The 22,189-nt window shown below is 41.1% G+C and overlaps 1 protein-coding gene across 1 annotated transcript in view; it reads left to right on the forward strand.

Moving 5' to 3' along the window:
- Positions 1-8,177, forward strand: part of LOC111972394 (immunoglobulin superfamily member 3-like) — an 11,421-nt gene extending 3,244 nt beyond the window's left edge. The window contains exon 3 of the mRNA XM_023999445.2: positions 289-8,177. Coding sequence (XP_023855213.1) covers positions 289-539 — 251 coding nt within the window. The 3' untranslated portion in view covers positions 540-8,177. The remainder of the gene's footprint in view (positions 1-288) is intronic.
- The last annotated feature ends 14,012 nt before the right edge of the window (positions 8,178-22,189 follow it).

Genomic DNA, 22,189 nt, shown 5'->3' on the forward strand with positions numbered 1-22,189 from the left:
GAGAGAGAGAACAAGAGCAGAGAGATAGGGAAGGAGGGTGGAGAGGAAGAGAGAACAAGAGGAGAGAGATAAAGGAGAGGTAGATAGAAGGAGAAGGAAGAAAGAGAGAAAGAGGGAGGGTGGGAGAGGTGGAGAGAAGAGAGAACAAGAGGAAGAGATAGGGAGAGGAGCGGTGGAGAGAAGAGAGAACAAGGAGAGAGATACTATCTCTCTGTCTTGTTCTCTCTTCTCTCCGCCCACCCTCCCTATCTCTCTCTCTCTCCCCCCATTCTCTCTCTCTCCCCACAGTCTCCACCCTGCAGTCGGTGGTATGCTCCAACGACTCTCTCTTCTACTTTGTCTTCTTCTACCCGTTCCCCATCTTCGGCATCCTCATCATCGCCGTGCTCCTGGTGCGCTATAAAAGCCGTAGCCACAGCAAGTCCCAGGAGGGCAAGAACGGCGCCCCCTTACTGTGGATCAAAGAACCCCACCTCAGCTACTCCCCCACCTGCCTGGACCCACCCGTCCTCAGCCTGCACCCCGGCTCAGTGGACTAAGGGACAGATCCATATCCCTCATCCCATAGTCCTCATCGCGGACCCAACTAATACCACGCCAGGGAGGGGCTACTCCGGACCTACACCTGTCTAATCACTTCTGTGTCCAAGCTGTCAATCAATCTGTCCATCCATGTATAATCCCACCCCCCTGTCTGCCTGTCTGTGAGTTACCCTGTAGCAGCTCTGTCGTGTGGGTGGGTGTGTGAGCATGTGGAAAAGTGTGTGAGCATGTGTGAAGTGTGTGAGCATGTGGAAATGTGTGTGAGCATGTGGAAAAGTGTGTGAGCATGTGGAAATGTGTGTGAGCATGTGGAAATGTGTGTGAGCATGTGGAAATGTGTGTGAGCATGTGGAAATGTGTGTGAGCATGTGGAAATGTGTGAGAGCATGTGGAAAAGTGTGTGAGCTTGGAATGTGCAGACGTGTGTATGCAGGACATGTGTGTATGCAGGACGTGTGTATGCAGGACATGTGTGTATGCAGGACATGTGTGTATGCAGGACATGTGCGTGGTGTGGAAGTATGAGTGTTTATCTCTTGCTCTCTTTTTTTTCCTTTCTCTCTCCTTCTCTTTTCTCCCTGTCCAGTGGAAAACTGGATTTCATAGCTATACTTTATTTATTTGTATTTCTCAGAAACAGTAGTCTGTTTTTCAAAAGATGTGAAGATCACTAGAATGGAACAATTTGGGAACAGGAAAATGACAAGTCAAGGATCCTATAGTATAGGTGCATACTGTACTGTTCTGTACTGTGGACCTTGTGAGGATGATAAGAAATGTCTCTTTCTGTGCTCAGTGGACTTTGCACTGATCTCAGAMCAGTTACTACTTGGCCTTATATGTTAGTTACCATAGCGAAGGTCCTCCTCCCACCGACTCCAGAGCTGTGGACTGGACTGCCACAGAAACACTGAAACACAAAGACAATCCCTGTGGCTTGGAAGTGGTCTGTGTGTGTGAGACAATGTGTGAGAGTGTGTGTGTTCACCCATCTGTTTCCTCAGTGTGTTTGCGTTGGCAGACAGAGACAGACCTGGCCAACCCATTGAACACTGCCAGACACCAGGCATCAGTGTGAATGCACTGCTCCTCCTCTCCAAACAGAGAGAGAATGAGGGAATGAGGGAGGGAAAGAAAGAGAGAGAGAGAGAGAGAGAGAGAGAGAGAGAGAGAGAAGGGAGGAGGATAAATGAACTTCTCTGTCCTGCTAAGGGCATACTTTTGACATGAAAGATATTTTAGTGCCAATACCTTCTTATTACACGCTTCCCTCTGCAACAAATGTTTGAAGTTTAAAGCGGGCGAGCAAAGCCGATTGGCTCTGAGGCACTCTGTAAATATGGCTACCGACCCCCTGCTGGAGGATTATGGGCCTTGTAGGCATAAAGTGCGGTTTTACGCTTATGTTAAACTAGTTGAGCCGTTTTTGGCATAAATGTGTTGACACAGTGGAAATTATTGACTGAAATGAAATTCTCTGCCATTTTAAACGTTGTCTGCTATTACTACCCCATGCTATCTTTAATAGACTTTAATTAATGTAAACAAGCTGTTCAGCTCTCAGAAAATCCTGTAGAGGGGCGGTGAGACACAACACATATCATCACTAGAGGGATGTGTAGAAGTCAAGTACATGCAGCTTAGCACACACACACACACACACACACACACACACACACACACACACACACACACACACACACACACACACACACAAAGAGAGAGAGAGAGAAACATACTGCCAGCTATTTGGACAACGCATAGAGAATACAAAAGCATCCCCAAAAACAGCAGATTAACAACACCAACACACCATTCTAATGAATTTCAAGTGGGCAATTTTATTTGGATTTTTGAACCTTTCATTTAGATGTTTTATTTATACTGTTTTGCATAGTTTATGTACATTTTCTTTTTGTTTTGAAATTCTCCAAGAACTGCTCTTCTACTTGTGTTGCCAGGCAACCGCACCACACAGATACAAAATCATGATAACCCTTTTGCTGTGTGTCCATAGTAACAGGCACCGAAATGTCGTAGATATAGAAATGCTAGATTTGTTCTGCACGCTCAGTGGCATCACATTGAAGATTGTCATGTATGGGCCAGTGTCAACACTGTATTAATGAACTAACTAACTGCTCTATACCTGTATTGGAAACCTAGCTGTATTGGAAACCATTGTGTGACAGCAAGAGTCACACAATGGATCCACTTGAAGCTTTTTCTCATCTTGTTTATTTATTGAAGTGTACCTTGGCACCTAGTTATGATGTGTGAGCTCCATAGAAATGCATTAGACAAACGGCCATAGACTCTGGAGTGGACTGGACGGAAACCTTCCTCTTTTGGACTGTGGACTGGGTGGGGAGCATGCTCTCTGGTTCCCCCTGACCTGCAGTGCACACGGCAGAAGGGTTGAGAATCTGTGTCACATTCCCAAAGTATGGAAGTGTGACATTCCTGTTCCGTAAAATAACCCTTTCACTGCCAGACAAACTGAAAGCTCTCGTCATTCTCTTCTCAATCGTGTCAAAATGTATATTGCATGACAATATTGCAGGAGGCATTTTGATGTTTTGTAACCTTTGAACTCTTGGGCGTTGTGTTTGTGTGACAGAACAATGCCAAGCCCTTCACTTCCTGTGCCATGTGTCAGACGGATCTATAGAAGAGGAAGTTACTTTCAACTGTAGGTTTATGGGGGAGTTTTTTAAATTTATTTTTATTTGCCATTCAAATCCTGAGATGGCTAAAGCCCTCATCACGTGTGTTGGTTGACAGCTATAGAACAGTGCATTCAAAATGTATGTGGGTTTTCTATAAATAATGGGGCCAATGTGTGACTTTGTGATCAAAATGATGTTCATGCAGTTCCACATGTGTACTTAGAGGAATAAACATGAATATAAGCAAATTGGCCCTATACAACAACATGACTGTATAAGCATGACAATTCAAATTCAAGGACTTTCAGATACTTTTTTAAGCACTTAATTGTAATTTTTAAGGATCTCAACGTTATACAACTGTATAATTTATATAATGTACATATAAGGCCTAATATAGAACCCCCAAAAAGCATGCAACAGGTGTCAAAAAGGTAGATCAAACATATTCAAGTTATTATTACATTCTAAAATATGAGAGAATGTGTACATTTCCTGACTAAATAGATGGGTTGTATGGCCATGTTTCTGTAGTCTATGTGGCCGACGCAGGCTCACATAATAAAGCCATGAATAGCGGTAGCATTCATCTCTCCATTTGAATCTCCCCATCGCTGTTTTTATCATGAGAAAGTGACCAAAAAACAGGTTCCTTTTTTAATGGATGGAATTGTATGGAAAGCCAAGTTGTAGCCAACATTAGATGTTGTCCTCCGCATAATTACCACAAGTGGTTTTGCCAAAACAGAGTAGGGCAACACCCTTCAAATGAAGCTGCAGGAAACTAACAAAAGTGGCCTCTCGCTCACAAAAACTGATATCTCACAAAAACGTAAAAATAAAATCACACATCATTATAAGGGAGCAGGAGAACTTATAAATTGGCTATAATAATTACAATAACATTTCAAGCGCCAAACTGATTTTCAAGGTAGTAGGCCTTGAAGGTAGTAGGTTTTAATTTCTGAACTCCAAATTCAAGTTCAAGTAGGCTACTACTTAAAATTGCAGGTGTAACATGGAAACCAAAATGTATTAGTCCTGTTATTTCATTACCAGATCATATTGTCAAYAAGCTCACCAGGCTATGTCATTTGTTGTCATTATATCCAGAATAATGAATATGAATAGAGTTGGGTGTTGCACAATACTCTATCCTACACAATTGCGCACTGTAGACTTAAAAACATCTGAAAACAAGAACACATTACCTTGATGCTTTCTCTGTTAAATCTAAAGAGACCCTGCTGTAAATCAAGCAGAGAATCTAGACACAACTGTCTTCACCAGCATAATGAATGAGAGCTCTCGAGCGGCGCAGCGGTCTAAGGCACTGCATCTCAGTGCTAGAGGCGTCACTACAGACCCTGGTTTGATCCCGGGCTGTATCACAACCGGCCGTGATCGGAAGTCCCGTAGGGCGGGGCACAATTGGCCCAGTGTCGTCTGGGTTAGGGGAGGGTTTGGCATGGGTAGGCCGTCGTTGTAAATAAGAATTTGTTCTTAACTGACTTGCCTGGTTAAAAAAAGACAGAAAGATATTCTGGACATTCCTTGCAATTACCTTTTTTCCAGCACTTGCACCTTGATCACACCTACAGTGTCATTGCGCAAAATGGTACGCAGCATCATCTGGATGTGTGTACAACAAAGATCAACATGCACCTTCTGCTAGCGTTTCTGTCAAGCTGTCTACGCATACAGTTTGATGCATATGTTCGATTTATCCAAAGTATGCACAACACCGAATGCACTGCAATGCAATTCTGCAAGGCAAATGCAGCGTTCCATTGGAAATGAATGTACTTCTGGTGTACCAAAATGCAATGATGCTGTAGGTGTGATCGAGGTGTTACACACGATGTCCACCAGATGCATACAGTATGCATTTAGTTTTTCTGGATATCTTGCCCACATTTTCCATACTTGAGGTACATGTGCTTCACTTTTCAACTAGCTAAAAGCTAGCTAGTTGTAGTCTGTGTGTGTGCTTCCATTTGTACCTCTGCACGGTAAAGCAACGCACAAGTTGAAAATATTGAACACATGCCTATCACAACAGCTGTTCGTCACTTGACTATCATTCAGAAAATTCCTACCTGGATCAAATGATGATGTGTGAAAATATCACGGAACTAATCAGCTGGACACCAAATGCGCATCCCCACAAGTATTATGCATAATTATTGAAGAACCATGTTAATGACAGTATCGATTTTAGGTTTTAAGTATCAAGGTAAGGTGACTCTTTCGGTTAGAAGTATTCTATTTTGCAGTGCATACATTATTTTGGATATGTGTGCCCTTGAAAACTGTTTTCACCCCATAACATAAGGACACAAAATGTTACGTAGTTACACTGCCTTTCTGAGATCTCTACATAAAAAACTGACAGCTAGATCCAGGATTCTTACAGGGCTCAAGTTCAATGTCTAATATAACTGAATAATTAGTGCTTAAAATGTATATAACGACCACTTACACTGCCATTAATGCAAGGACAGAAAATGTATGTTTTATGTCACACAATTTTTGAAAGTACATCAAGACACCAACCATGATAAAGGGTTAAAGCAGGGGTGTCAAACTCGGGTTTTTAGTTATGCTTTTCAGTTAAGAGCTAGATAACCAGGTGAGGGGAGTTGCTTACTAATTGGTGACCTTCATTTATCAATCAAGTGGAATGAGTTTCACACGTGGGTTAAAGACATACTTCGGGATTTTGGCAATGAGATCCCTTTATCTACTTCCCCAGAGTCAGATGAACCCATGGAAACAATTTGTATGTCTGAAGGAAGTTCGCCAGCATTAGCACAATGACTGGAAGTCTATGTAGATAGTAGATAGCTATGATCCCCCTTAGATGTTAATGTAATGACATGAAATGAATTGGCAGATTATTATCATTGGCTTATCAACAGCTGTAACAACTTGTCCAGTGTAGGAAATCCTCACTGGTACCCTTGTTTATAAAAAGAGCATGTATGGGTGTTTAGAACCAGGATATGCTAGGTAGTGAGGTCAGCAGCACATTGTTACCATATAGTCAGCTCTAGGCTAGATCTATGCATCACTGAGTTAGATGTGTTGTTTTTAGCCAGTTGAAAGAGTAGTTCAAGGCAACTGTGCAGAACCCTGGCCTGAACCCAGTACCTGGTCCAACATCAGAGGTGGACCCTCCATCTTAAACTTCACTTTTTCATTGGTTTTGCCACAATTCCGTCATAAAGGAATTTGACAATCCCAGGATCTCTGACTCTGAACCACGAAGTGGAGGGTTGGTGTGTGATGTCACAGTGCCACCGTGATTGAAGCTGTACAGTCGTACTCTGAATGGTGTTTTTGTAGTAATCAACATCCCTAGACGCCTCCTTAACGTTATCCAGACGTTCTGACGGTGTTGTAGCTATGTTACRAGGGCTGCATGTAGTGGCTGTGTGCTGGCTACAGATGTAGCTGTAAAAGAACTTTGTGGTGACGTGTTCAGTTCAACCAGTGCTGCTTTTTTCCAGTGATGTATTTTTATGTTCATTTTTTAATCTATGAGAAATAGTGCACTGAAATTAAAAGGAAGGCCATAGCTTTTTTAAATGCTTGTGTTTTTTGTTGTATGACATGTTTTTGTAGATTTTAATTTTGTGTATATATAGTCACATCCCAAATGATTGGCACCCTTAATAAAGATGAGCAAAATACTGTATAAAATAAATACAAATACTGAGCTACATTGTATGCTTTATTATTTTTTTATTATGTTATTTTATACTAATACAATTGTTCAGATTTTTGTTTAGCAAGTACTACCTTCTCTTTATTTTAAGATAGGCCCCCTGTTTCCAATACTTTGTGCACCCTCTCCTGGCGAGGATAACGGTGCCCTTGGGGTTATTGTCTTGGCTAAAATGTCCTGGTATTTGGTAGACTTCATGATGCAGTTGACCTTAACAAGGGCCCCAGGACCAGTGGAAGCAAAACAACCCCACAACATCAAAGGTCCATCACCATCATTTACCGTAGGTATTAGGTTATTTTCTGCATATGCATCCTTCATACGAGGCCAAACCCACCACTGCTGTGCTTCAACTGACCATAGCTTACGGTTCTAATCCAAGTGCCAATGCCATTTAGCAGACAAAGCATTTACATGTGTTGGTTGATCTCAATGGAGGCTTTTTTTTGGTCACCCATTCCAAATAGCCTATTGGCATGGAAGTGGTGTCTAATTGTAGATTTGGAGACTTGGTAACCCCGACCAAGTTCTTTAATTCTTCAACTGTGGACTTTTATTTTCCTCCTGAACCATCTTCCTCACTGTGCGTGGGGATAAGATACACTTGGGTCCTCTACCAGGCAAGTTTAGTAGTGTTCCAGTTGTTTTAAAGTTCTTCATTTTTGCTTTAACAGCGGTAACTGGTATATGTTTTTGTTTGTTTGTTTATTTGTACCCATTGCCTGATTTATGAGTCTTAAACCATTTGTCTCCTTTCATTCATGAGTTCTTTGCCTTTCCCCACGTTGATGGAAGACAATGGAATTTTACATGTGTTTTACCTCATTTTTATACCCCAGTGAAACAGGAAGCCACGGAAGGCCACAATACAGTTTCTTAAACTGAGATTTACTTTTAAAAAGTAGACTGTTAATGCAGATACATTTATTAGAATTTTAAATAGTATATAAGAATCTTTAGGTGTGGCAATCATTTTCACAAGTGTCTTTTTTAGAGTTATTTTAACTTGTTAAACAATCCTTCTCTGAGCAAATGTATTAGGATGAAATAAAATGTTCTATTTTGATGATGATACAATATAGGTATTTTACCTTTATCAAGGGTGCCAATACTTTGGGATGTGACATTATATTCTATTGAATAGTAACCATAGCTGTCATTAGAAAGGCACTTTGCTATTCTGTCAGTTTATTGCAATAAAAACCTGTTAAGTGCAACCTTCAGTGTTGACATTACTCCTGACCCTTCCATATGTTTCTTTCTATGAACCTCCTGACGGACTATTTCTTTAATACAAAGATACTCTTAGTTTTTGTATTTATTTTGATTCAAGGAATTATTCTCTATGCAGCCCAAGCTACTATATCTGATCCTTCCATTACATCGTTCTTTCTTCAGCTCTGTAGTGAGGGTTAATACCCATGATGCTCTGGGGTACTGAGTGAGTGTAAGATGCTGCCCTTGTGACCCTTTGGCAAAATGTGAATCCGTTTCTGCCTTTATACCACATGGCCAGGAGGGTCAAAATGGCATCTGTGTGTGTGTCAGCCTGTCACAGGGATAAATGGTGCTCACAGGTCTCCCCTTGGCTAAGCAGCCTCTTTCTGACGGCCTCAGCAAATCACATCACACCCTTCATAACTCATTCTGACACACACACTCTCTCCCTCTATCTAACACACACACACACTGTTCCACTGTTTCTCAGACCACACCATAATAAGCCCTTAACATTCCAAACACACACCTCACAAACTTTCCCATTTACACACACACACACACACACACACACACACACACACACACACACACACACACACACACACACACACACACACACACACACACACACACACACACACACACACACACACACACACACACACACACACACACACACACACACACACACACACACACACACACACACACACACAAAATGACCAGTGGGGGCCAGACCAACTCCTATCACCCTCTCCATAACTCACAGTGACACAGAGGAAAAATAACATTTACTGCAGCAGAAATGATATTCCTTGGTGTCAACTTGATGCATGCAGGGTTAGTGGATCATATCGTGGGCCCAGTGGTACCTGGGTTCCCCTGTAGGGCAGGCTCTATGGGAAACTATCTCCTATCTGTCACACAGCACTACACTGATGGTGTGCCACTGATAGTGGCATCACTGATGACATTGTTGATGCTGTTGTCAATGTGCTCTTTCACAACTCTGGTGGAGACAAAGAAATGGTGCTCAGTGGGGGATATTTTTCTCTCATCTCGCTCTCTCCCTCTGTTGCTCTCTTTGTTTCTCTCACTCACTCATTCACTCTCAAACTCATTCTCTCCCTCTCCCCAAACACACACACGACATGGGCTATTTTCGATAACAGTAAATAATAAAATACGCAAATACATGCTCACAGAGGACACAGACACCAGAGGGCAAACATGGGCAGACAGCACTTAACGATCCAGAGCAGAGAAGCAGCAGGCATGCTAGTAGATGAGGATTTATCACCAGTGAGAGAGGAGCAGAATATAGAATGAGAGGCAGGACATCTCTCCAGGTTATACTTCAGCTAGTTGGGGGGCAGTATTCAGAACAGCATAACAATGATAAAATATGTACAAGAAGATTAACAGGAATGGATGTCCCATAGGCAACAGCATCAGGTATTAGTGGCGTCATCATAACGTGACCATTGATTATGCCTGGAGCTTTTGTGTTTAACATAGCACCTGAGGTTGTAGTGACGTTACGTGTGAGTGTGGTGTGACACGTGACAGAGTTCCCACAGTAACTGCTCTGACTCATGTACTAATACTATACACTGTTCAGGTTGGGTGTCCTGAGGTTTGGAGACTGAGTTAGTCTATTGATTTGTCTGCTGTATCAGTTGGTCTCCTGAGTGTTGCTCTCTGTGTTAAATCTCTCTGCCAGGAGGCTGGGGATCAATAGCTGTATTAAAGGCCTATTGGTTAGGACCGGATCATTGGAGAAATGTCTCAGTTTTCCTGCTGATAGACAAATAAAGACCATTGAACAAAGACTACTTACAATGTTTCAGTTTTCCTGTTGATAGACAAATAAAGAACCATTGAACAAAAACGATTTACTGTGAAGAGGAGAAGGTGACATTGTTGGCGTCATGGCAAATGAACCAAACACCCACCCTCTCTTCCTTATCTAAGCTGAGCTCTCACAGCTTTGCGCACGGCGAAAACCGCAATGCCGCGATCTCATCCATTATGAATTAGAAAACACGAACACACACATACACAGAGACATCAATAAGTCTTGGCCTATCTATTATAGATAAACACTTAAAGTCCTGTGTGCTCTTCCGTTGGCTCTCTGCCTGTGATGGGGTCGTTACTAAGGCAGCTCCCCGTGACAACAACTCTGTGCATTCATTCAACACTGCAGTCCCATTATTGTCTATGAAAAAACCTCTTAATGGCTTTGGGTGCCCTTTGGCACAGATCTAGGATCTATCCTTACTTGTTAGGGGGGAAATGTGAAACTGACCTTAGATCAGTGCCTAGGGACAACTTAATCTTACTCCATGTGCCTGCCTTGAATAGCTCTGATTACCTGACAATACCTCTATTCCAGTGGAGGCTGGTGCGAGGAGCTATAGGAGGACGGGCTCATTATAAAGGYTGGAATGGAATTCATAGAACGGTATCAAACCGATCAAACATATGGAAACCACGTTTGACACCGTTCCAGTAATTCCATTCCAGCCATTACAATTAGCCCATCCTCCTATAGCCACTGCTCTATTCAAGCAATGTTATTACACCGTGCTTGAATTTAATGCACTGTCATGGAACAAAATGGAAAATGATCCTCTCACAAATTGTGGGCTCATAATATCACTGCTACGGTGTGCTTGCCCTGTATGCATAAATGGCATACATTACTGTAGACCCTCTCCTAAAACAACTGAAAACAGAGGGGAACTATGGAGCAACCATAACACTCCCTCCCTCGGCGAATTACAATCACCGCCTCCCATGAATCACTGCACACTCACTCCCCCCAGGGGCAAAGCAGAGAGATCTTTTGTAATGTTTTTCTAAGCAATTACAGTTGCATGTTTTAATTGTTAATTAGATGGAGCTAGCACACACACTGTATCAGAGGGGAGGAGTTTATGCATAAATAATGCCGTGTTCGTGGGCTAGTTAGAACTTGTAAACTTGGACATTTCCGACTGGTTTCTGAGTGGTTGTAGTTATACACGTGCCCCATTCAGCCAGTTAGCAAGTCGGACATTTTTGAGTTTCCTAGTTCCGACTGACAACAGTAAGCTAATCAGCGCCACGCTTCCTGCCTCCTGTGGGATTGTGGGTGATTATGAATAAGCTGGAACATGCTATGCGACGAGTGAGGTAATGTGCTTTTAGTGTTGAATAGGAAAGGGAGAAGAGGAGGGCAGAGACATCACCTCTAGCCACCAGAAAGAGAGAGATAAAGAGTAGTGGGAAAGGTGAAGAAAGCGAGAGGGAGAATAAAAAGGGAAGATGAAAGGGGGACATAATAAAGGAGAACGCATGCAGCACCATGTTCTCTTACATTAACAGATTCAGTATACACTAGCCTATCTTTGGACCGATGGATTTGAATAATACATTTAATGTGATTGCATGATGGATGAGAAATGTTACATCTCTAGTCTACATATCAATAAGTTTTGATTTAGATGATCATGAATGTGATTAAATCTAATTCACATTGGAATTCGAAGCATTGGATGCCACTTCTTCCCAGTAGATAGTGTTTATGAGAAGAGCAGGGGTGTATTCGTTACGTCAATTCTGTTGAAAAACTTTTCATCTGTTGTTTTCCAACAAAAACAAGAGTTTCTATTGGACAAATTCTGTTAGGTCCCGCCCCGTTTTGCTTCCGTTTTGGTTCTTAAACAGTAAACAGCTTCCGTTGTAAGACGTAATCAATACAACCCTGGTTTCTGGTTTAGCAGTGATAGTGTGTTCCAATGAGTAATGTAGGCTCTGACTACTAAACACTGCTCAGTAGGGGCCCTCTGCAGGGCTCCGGGGTCGTGTCCTCCGGGGTCGTGTTCTCCGGGGTCGTGTCCTCCGTGTACTACTCTGTTCCAGCCTTCACACCAGAGACAGCAACCCAGCCAGACTCAGACTGCAGGTCTCTGAAGACAGGATCAAAAACTCCACGACATGACAGCTGCCAGTGTGTGCGTATGGCATTCATGTATGTGTGTACACGTTACTGGGGTTATAATAAGCTTCTGTGTATGTGTACCCAACAATCAATGTTCTCTCCTGCAAGTGCCTGCGGACATACAGTGGAACATGTACAGTAGGCAGCTCACCCTGACGTGATACAGAGTGTGGAGGAGGAGAGGACACGTCAGAATAAGGCTCCAACCAACGCTACATAATCTTTCACTCTCTCTCTCAGTAAATGGCAGCATCTGGATATGGTTGCTATGGCACCAGTGGCATAACTTTTCCATTCCCTTGAGTAGCATTGGCTATACGTACAGCACAGTAGGCCTATGTATAAGTCTGCTTGATGTGTGAATTTGCCCATGTGTAAGTCAGTGTGTTTGGTTAAAACTTGTGGAATTTCACATTTTCGCTTTTGTCAAGAGTTTTCCTACTTGAATCTATGATTCCCTTGTTAAATGGGCAATTTCTAGAATGGGGAAGTTATAGTGCATCGTCACACTTCTCGGTTTTCCTCTCTTAAAGATGACAAGCACTTTATCAAACATAAATGTGCGGTGTCTTATAAATACATGTAGAGAATAGTGTGCACGTATGACTCACAGCATTCTCCCCAGATACTATCATGACTAATGATGGTGTGGTCTGAGACGTAGCAGAGATCCAGCTGTAGGAAAAACCTTGTCAGGATCTATTAAGAGAAAAATAGACACAGGTGACCCTCTTACATGTCCCTACCACACACACACAGATCTCAAAAGTCACCCGGTATTACCATTTCTGTAAAACAAACGATCTGTAGTCAGTCTCATATGAACCTCTGTCTTGTGCGATATGTGACACTGAAACGGAAATACAGAATTCTGAAATCAATATTGCAGGAGAATGTGAATCATCTCCCAGACATGGTGCATTATTTAGAACAAGCGGCTTGCAGCTTAAAGTATGTCATGTGTGATTCTCATTGCCAAGAGGTTTGTTCCAGTGGGCATAGAGATGTAGAGATGACCTCTATCGCTCAGACAAAATGACTGCTTGTGGTAGAAGGGCTTTGAGCAGTGAGCACTATTCAGTAAAAACAGGTAACTAAAGGGGAGAAAACACCTGACATTCTTCTTGCATTACTAATTATTTAAAAAAATTGTCAGAGTTAAATAGTGTTAAATACAAAAGAGTCTTCCTATCAGGGCAGGGAGAGGATTTTTTTCTATTTATCCCGTAATGCAACTATTCGTTTTGATTAAATAAACCCCTGTCTCAGCCTAACGCTCTGTTAGTTTATGCATGCATTCAAAGCCAGGTATTAACTTTACATCACATCATTAAGATGAGATATGGAAGTGCTGGATCAAGAAGATCACGAATGCTCTCCTACGGCACATGTTAGTCATTTATGGATAATTCACTGTTATCAATAATCTCATGACTTAATATCAGTAGGTAATAAGCAGGGTTGGGTAGGTTACTTTTTAAATGTAATCCGCTACTAGTTAACTATCAAATTGTAACAGTAACGTAACTTTTGAATTACCCAAACTCAGTAACGTAATCTGATTACATTCAGTTACTTTTAGATTATTTTCCCTTCCCCTCAAGAGGCATTAGAAGAAGACAAAAATGTATGTTACCAATTGAACGACATTATTGCAGGATAAAYCAATGTTCAACTTCACATAGCTTCCCATATATGGATGTTACATTTTACTTTATGGGTTGGTTATGTTGGCTTCTTCAAACCCATCGCTTTTTACTACAAATAATACAGCGATTAAATTATATCTTTACATTAAAAACTATCAGAATTCCAGTCATTCCAATAAATGTTATACCCCTTGATCTTCAAGAATAGGACTTGGAAATATGGAAGTATAGATTAGCCAAATTGTTTTACCTGAGTATGACCCAAAAACTAAGGACTTATTAGCCAGCCCTACTCTGTTGTTTATGATTCAAGTTGAAAAATAAATGCTGCGCTCATGGAATGGCATGCTTTGAGCATTACTGAAAAGTGCTATTTACATGTGAAAAATGAATGCCAAATGCTGCAATTGCTATAGGCCTATTGTTTATCTTTTTGTTGGTGACACTTCGATATCTTGATAATATGCAGCTGTTTAAAGGGAAAATCCACAGATGAAACAATAACAAAACAGTCGCCCCGCCTCTGTTTTGGTAAAAAGCTGAGGGATGGGCCTGGAGAAATGTAACCACTCTCAGATTAATAGTCAGAGCTATGGATGTGAGGACTGACCATCCATGATATCAAAATGATTGTTTGAACCATGTTATGAGGCTATACAGTGTTTGTTTACATTTACAATGTTTACAAACATTGTAGGAAAACAAGCTTATATTTTGGGTTCTCATGGAGTGTGACAGTTGAACTAAGCTCATGAGGCATTTATAAGTTATATTCTTCAGTAATCAATGGATATTTATTAGTCCAAAAATGGATGTAGCAACTACAGATTGCCAATTTAAGTCTATCAAAAGTGTGCGAGTTTGAGCTTGTGTCCATTAGGCCTATGGGTTTATTTATTTTATCAGCATGAATTAGATTGAGCAATAAAAGCCCCACTTTTATTCCATAGGCTTGGATCTGCACTGTGCAGCTGTTGCAAGAGTGCATTTTTCACTGGCTGTCCACTGGTTTCAAAAACAATGATTGATAGGCAGCTTAAACTTCTTGAATTCAACGACTATTGGTTTCAAATACACATTTAGATTTGTGAACAGCTATACACAACAACCACAATCCGTAAGGTGCTAATATCTAAATGAGAGAGCAGCAGTGTCATTCACATCAATACGCTATGTAGATATCAATAATAAGTGATATCTGTATCGCCGTAGACTACACCACTGCTGTCATCCTTACCTCAAAGCGTTTATTCAAATTGGATAATCTTTGGATGCCGACAGCAGTCGCATCATTGGAAGACATAACTTGGACTGTCGACTACAAAACCTATTCCTGCTATTTTCCCGTAATCCATCAAACACATTTGGTGTGTCATCATAGTGGTCTCTGACTTGTGATCAGACTCGCTCAGGTGAGAAAAAAAACTTTAACTTGCGCCTTTTTTCAATGCTGATTTGAATGTCATTGCGAAAACAGAGAAGTGTCATATTTTTTTTCACAAACATCTTTTCTGAATTTAAAAGTAATCATCTAGTTTTTCAAAAGTATCTGTAATCTGATTACAATATTTTTACTAGTAATTTAATCGATTCCAGTTACCTTTTTTCTTGTAATCCCTTACATGTAACGGATTACATGTAATCCATTACTCCCCAACCTTGGTAATAAATCACGAGTAAACAAGATAATACAGAAAACAGGCATCTGAAAAAAAGAAGAATGACAGTCCCCGGCATACAAACATCAGGATGAATAGTTTGAGCAAGCTTGCCCTCTAGTGTCTGAGTATTAAAATCAGTGTTGTGTTCGAGACCACCTAAAGTGAGACCGATTTAAGATCAAGACCGGAAGGCTTCAGGAAGGGCAAGACTGAGTCAAGACCGAAACCAGAAAAATGTCAAATTCAAGTCCAAAAAGTCAAATTCAAGACCATGATTGTAATTTTGTCAAATCAGCACCATAATAAGAGTTSAMAATGTCCAGTGTGTTCATATTTCAGAACAACATATGGATTCTTTAGACATTCAGAATTGTAAAAAAAAAAGCATGCTGAGGGAAAATAGAGCCACTCTACAAATTATTACTCACCCAAACACAGTGGGGAACAATGAGAGCCTTCTATGCCTTCAGAGAAAGGCTACGGATTTATAAAATAATTCTAATTATATTCTTTTCAATTATGTTTTGATTTAAACTCTTCAGTTTTTGTTAGAAAGGAAAGGGTTAACGCTGAAAAGAACATGATCCAATCAGGATTTATCTTTGGTGATCTCTGGGGAGATAAATCTAGCTATTTAAGTAAGCCATTGGCTAGGCCATCAGAAGCTTGATAGAAGGAATCTGCCATTCATCTGTATTAAAGCAACATTTTGGAGTGACAGTGGAATCAACCAATCACATTGATTTGTAATGGGTGGGACCGTTTTTACAAAAAGTTCTCCAAGGCCAACAGGTCAATAGCAAGCAGTAGTAGGTCTAGCTAGCTAGCTTTTGTTGTAGGCTAGTTTACAGCGGCTGCAGCAGGTGTTATCGAAGAGGATGGATGCTGTTGCTAATTTATTAGCTCCTCCCTTTTCATGAATAACTCATCCATTGAGTGGAACTGTGTTTTTTATTGCAGCTCGCATGCTGTTGTTAGCCATCTCTTTGAAAATAACTTGTGTGTGAAACATAGTTGCATTTTAACTTTAGATCACCGGTTACTTTGAGTGCTAAATGTGAAATGTTTTTTTGCAATGGGATGTAATAATTATACATTTCAATTGGGAAATACTTAGGATAATGGTTGTGTTTTTGTATTCTTGTGATTGGGACCAACTGGCTTAGTATGTCTAAGTAAATGGACAACTTATTCTTTAACATCATTCTGTGTGTGACTGCTGTCTTTCCATCGGCGCTATGCAGTGGGCCCATACGTTTTCCTATGAATTGTACAGATTTGTATTCAAAATCACACTTTTTAAAATAAAATAAAAAAATGTGATGTTCTATGTCCACAACAATGCTTAAACCACATCAGGAGATCATTTTGGAGGTCTGGGAAAAAATATTTTTATAGGGTGTAGTTTCCCTTTAATTCAATTGTGTAAAACAAATGCCCTCACATGATACAAATCAGCATTATATCATTCTGTCAGGTAGGCCTACATTGCAGTCCATTTCTTTGGTAATTTTTTGGGGGAAAGCCTGTAGAAATGTTCATACAGACAGCGCATGATGACTGAATTGAGCATTGCAAATAGCCTACTAACCAAGACAATGGATCAAAAGTTATCAATACCTGTTTTGCATACCCATTGTTGCCTTAGTTAGCATTTACTGGTAGCATTGAAACGTCTTTCCTCCCTAGCCTACCAGCTACCGATGTCATTCTTCTGTGAGCTGCTCCATGGGACAACCAGTTGAGAGCTGTGTGCTCTTAGCTGCCTGCATATGATATTCCGCTGAAACTAGGCTGTGTGTTCTTCGAGCATTACACTAGATGCTTGTGGAACATCTCTTTCCAAAATCATGGGCATTAACATGGAGTTGGTCTCCCCTTTGCTGCTATAAAAGCCTCCACTCTTCTGGGAAGGCTTTCCACTAGATGTTGGAACATTGCGGCAGGGACTTGCTTCCATTCAGCCACAAGTGCATTAGTGAGGTCGGGGCTGATGTTGTGCGATTAGGCCTGGATCGCAGTCTGCATTCCAATTCATCCCAAAGATGTTTGATGTGGTTGAGGTCAGGGCTCTGTGTACGCCAGTCAAGTTCTTCCACACCAATCTTGACAAACCATTTCTACCGCCAATGTAAGGCCATTCTACCGCCAATGTTTGTCTATGGAGACTGCATGGCTGTGTGCTCAATTTTACACACACAAACAGGTGTGGCTGAAATAGCCAAATCCACTCATTTGAAGGGGTATGCACATACTTTTGTATATATAGTGTACTTCACATGCTTTGCAGTTGTGTTGGCTACTTCGTGCATGATTTCTCTATTGTACTACATAATTGATAAGTCTTATACCTCCACTACACTAATTTGATATGCAACAGTAGGGATTAAGAAGTGGGTATAGGCAATGCCCACTAGAAAAAGAAAACAAGTGGGTATATGCCATATACAGTGCTTTTGGAAAGTATTCAGACCTCTTCAATTTGTCTAAAAAATAAAATCATCATTCTATACACAATACTCCATAATGACAAAGCGAAAACAGTTATTTTATTTCAGCAATTGTATTAAAAATCAACTGAAATACCTTATTTACATAAGTATTCAGACCCTTTTCTATGAGACTCGAAATTGAGCGCAGGTGCATCCTGTTTCCATTGATCATCCTTGATGTTTCTACAACTTGATTGGAGTCCACCTGTGGTAAATTAAATTGATTGGAGATGCTTTGGAAAGGCACACACCTGTCTATAAAAGGAGCAAAAACCAAGCCATGGGGTTTGAAGGAATTGTCCGTAGAGCTATGAGACAGGATTGTGTCGAGGCATAGATCTGGGGAAGGGTACCAAAACATTTCAGCAGAATTGAAGATCCCCAAGAACACAGTGGCCTCCATCATTCTTAAATGGAAGAAGTTTGGAACCATCAAGGCTCTTCCTAGAGCTGGCCGCCCAGCCAAACTGAGCAATCGGGGGAGAAGGGCCTTGGTCAGGGAGATGACCAAGATCCAGAGTCACTCTAACAGAGCTCCAGAATTCCTCTGTGGAGATGGGAGAACCTTCCAGAACGACAACCATCTCTGCTGCACTCCACCAATCAGGCCGTTATGATAGAGTGGCCAGATGGAAGCCACTCCTCAGTAAAAGGCACATGTCAGCCCGCTTGGAGTTTGCCAAAAGGCACCTAAAGGACTCAGACCATGAGAAACAAAATTATCTGGTCTGATGAAATCAAGACTGAACTCTATGACCTGAATGCCAAGCATCACGTCTGGAGGAAACCTGGCACATCCGTACGGTGAAGCACGGTGGAGGCAGACCTCAGACTGTAGCGGTTCACCTTCCAACAGGACAACGACCCTAAGCACATAGCCAAGACAACGCAGGAGTCTTCGGGAGAAGTCTCTGAATGTCCTTGAGTGGCCCAGCCAGAGCCTGGACTTAAACCCAATCGAACATCTCTGGAGAGACCTGAAAATAGCTGTGCACCAAAGCTCCCCATCCACCTGACAGAACTTAAGAGGATATGCAGAGAAGAATGGGAGAAACTTCCCAAATAGAGGTGTACCAAGCTTGTAGTGTCATACCCAAGAATACTAAAGGCTGTAATCGCTGCCAAAGGTGCTTCAACAAAGTACTGAGTAACGGGTCTGAATACTTATGCAAATGTAATATTTCAGTATTCATTTTTGATAAATGAAAAAAAAGTCACAGGGTCTGAATACTTTCCGAATACACTGTACCTGCCTATAGCCTCCACTACACCACTGGCCCTTTGTGTATTACAAAAGGTGCCCTCTCTTACATGATGGTATTACAGTAGCTGTCCTTTCAGCAATAGCTTTGGTACTATTTTCATCTAGAAATGCCTTTCATATATGCAACGCTCACTAATTGACCAAGAAGGAGAGTGATGGAGGGCTGCATCAGTTGACCTGGCCTCCACAATCACCCGACCTCAACGCAATTGAGCTGCTTTGGGTTGAGTCGGACCGCAGAGTAAAGGAAAAGCAGCCAACAAGTGCTCAGCATATGTGGATACTCCTTCAAGACTGTTGGAAAAGCATTCCAGGTCAAGCTGGTTGAGAGAATGCCAAGAGTGTGGAAAGCTGTCATCAAGGCAAAGGGTGGCTACTTTGAAGAACCTCAAATATAAAATATATTTTGATTTGTTTAACACTTTATTGGTTACTACATGATTCCATATGTGTTATTTCATAGTTTTGATTTCTTCACTATTATTCAACAATGTAGAAAATAGCAAAAAATAAAGAAAAACCATTGAATGAGTAGGTGTGTCCAAACTTTTGACTGGTACTGTAGGTGTAGATTCATGACGCGTTCGGAATTCCATGATCAGAACTCTATGATCAGAATACTAAAGCTGCATGAACTGTCAAGTCAAGACACAGCTTCTAGAGAGGGAGGCAGATGTCTAAGGAAGTCCGGCCATCGTCCTTGACCATGTGATAAACAGAGGCCTTACCAGAGGCTGCCAGATTAGTTCACCCCAATCTGAAAAGATCAACTGTCAATTCGATCATGAGAACTTCGCCAAGAAAACCGGTAAGTCTGCAGGATATATACTATGCTTTACCATTACATTTACAGTAAACGACATTGTAATGCACGTAAATTCACAAAACATGTTACACTATTGTTCCAGTATGATCTATTGACAGTAGACTCTGTTCTAACCTCAGAATTGACAGAAGACCCCATGGTGGTGGCCGTGTGCTGACCGACCAGCAGGAGTGGGCACTGGTGGAAATGGTGAGGGCCAGGAATGACATTGCCATTGAGGAGAATGATGAAACATTTGCCAAACACATTTACCTGGTGCCTTTTGAGAAAAACAATGACTGGGTGAAACAACAGTGGGGTGCATATGTTCAAGTACAGCACTATATACTGTATTACTGTTCCTATTTAATCCACATGCTACTTCACAATATATTGGAACTATACTGTAAACAATAAGTAACCAAAATATGTTTTTAGAGGGAGATGGTGCTTGATGCTGCTGTGAACCATCACAAGTATATCTTTGTTGATGAAGCAGGCTTCAACCTGGCCAAACCTCATCGGCCAACGGGCGATCGTCCAAGTGCCTGGAAAACGTGGGGAAAACAGCTCCATGTGCGCAGCTATCTCTGAAGATGATGTGGTAGGATGTAGGCCATTACTTGGATCCAACAAAGCTGCACACCTCATGGTGTTTCTCAATAAAATTGAGCAGGCCTATCAAGGTGAAGGGGTCACCTATGTCATTGTGTGGGACAATGTCAGGTTCCACCATGCAGAGGTGGTTCAGGCATAGTTTTCGGACCCATCCCTGATTTGTGACACTAAACCTGCCCCCATACTCTCCTTTCCTCAACCCTACTGACGACCTTTTCAGTATAGAGGTGGAAGATGTACGATCGCCATCCCAATGAGCGTGCCGCTGTTCTTCTGGCCATGGATGAGGCATGCGATAACATCAATGCAGAACCAATGTCAAGCTTGGATTTTCCAGGCCAAAAGGTGTTTCCCGTGGTGCATGAACAATGAGGACATTCACTGTGATGGGGATTAGAATTTATGGCCAAATGCTCAAGACAGGCTTGATGCAAATGAATACGTGCTAAAGGTTGTTTAATTTTCATTCATTTAACTTGTTTCATTTAATTTCTTACACTTGATTACAGACAGTACACCGATTGTTGTTAAAAAAATATTTTTTTAATGATTGTAGAGGATATCTTCATTGATCACAAATTATAGATTTTCTGTCAATTTTGTTGGGAAATGTAATGTAAGTGTATTGCCTAAWGTGAAAACTAATTTATAGAACTGTAGCATATTACTTTCAGCACTTCTAAGGGCGATTTGAAACRCAYATCTCGCATTGTTTGCTATTGGATTAATTGGTAGTTAAAATGACTAAATTGAAAAGATATCATTATGTTTTGGTGATTAAACTAATGTTCTCATTACATTTCACAAACTTATATTTTGAATGGTTGAGTGGTGAGATGTTTACAATGCAAATTAATGCACAATGAGCGGTTTTGAATGAAAGACTGGCTGGTTAAGAAGTGTGACCAGATTGGAGTTTTGTACTAAGAGTTGTGAAAATGTACCAAATACTTGTAAAAATGGTACCAAAGCAATTAATAAAAACTAATAGCGAGCAACTTGCCAACAATTTCCTCCACTCTTCTCTACCAGAACGGCAAGGAAACTCTGACAAACTCTGAATTTTTTTCAACAGAAGTAAAAAGACTAATGTTAAGAATAAAGTAGATATCCCAGATACCAATAGGCATTAAGATATTGTTTCAAAAAAGGAGTGTATATATTTGGCCTGGCAATGTGGTTTTATACACTGACTGAATGGAAGCTTTTAATTATGAAAAGGCTATTTTACTCCGCTGGTCTCGGGAAGAAATTACGAGTCCTCACTGTCCAAGACCGAGTAAAAATGTATCTCACAGAGACTCTAAATGTGGTCTCGAGTACTACAACGCTGAGTAAAATACTGCTGGGCAGATCAAGAGGAGGGATTCCATGTTTCATGTGACAAGGGAAATAGTAACAGGTATTTCATCAGGGCAGTGACAAAATACCAGCCTGTCCAAAAAAAATCTACTTTGTTCATCATATGGCCTCTAATTCTGCTGTCCTGTATCTAACACCTCTCACTCTCTCTCTCAGCACTACCAAAGAAAAATCAACAACCTTCAAC

Source organism: Salvelinus sp. IW2-2015, linkage group LG2 (genome assembly GCF_002910315.2).
Source record: "Salvelinus sp. IW2-2015 linkage group LG2, ASM291031v2, whole genome shotgun sequence".
NCBI classification, from domain to species: domain Eukaryota; kingdom Metazoa; phylum Chordata; class Actinopteri; order Salmoniformes; family Salmonidae; genus Salvelinus; species Salvelinus sp. IW2-2015.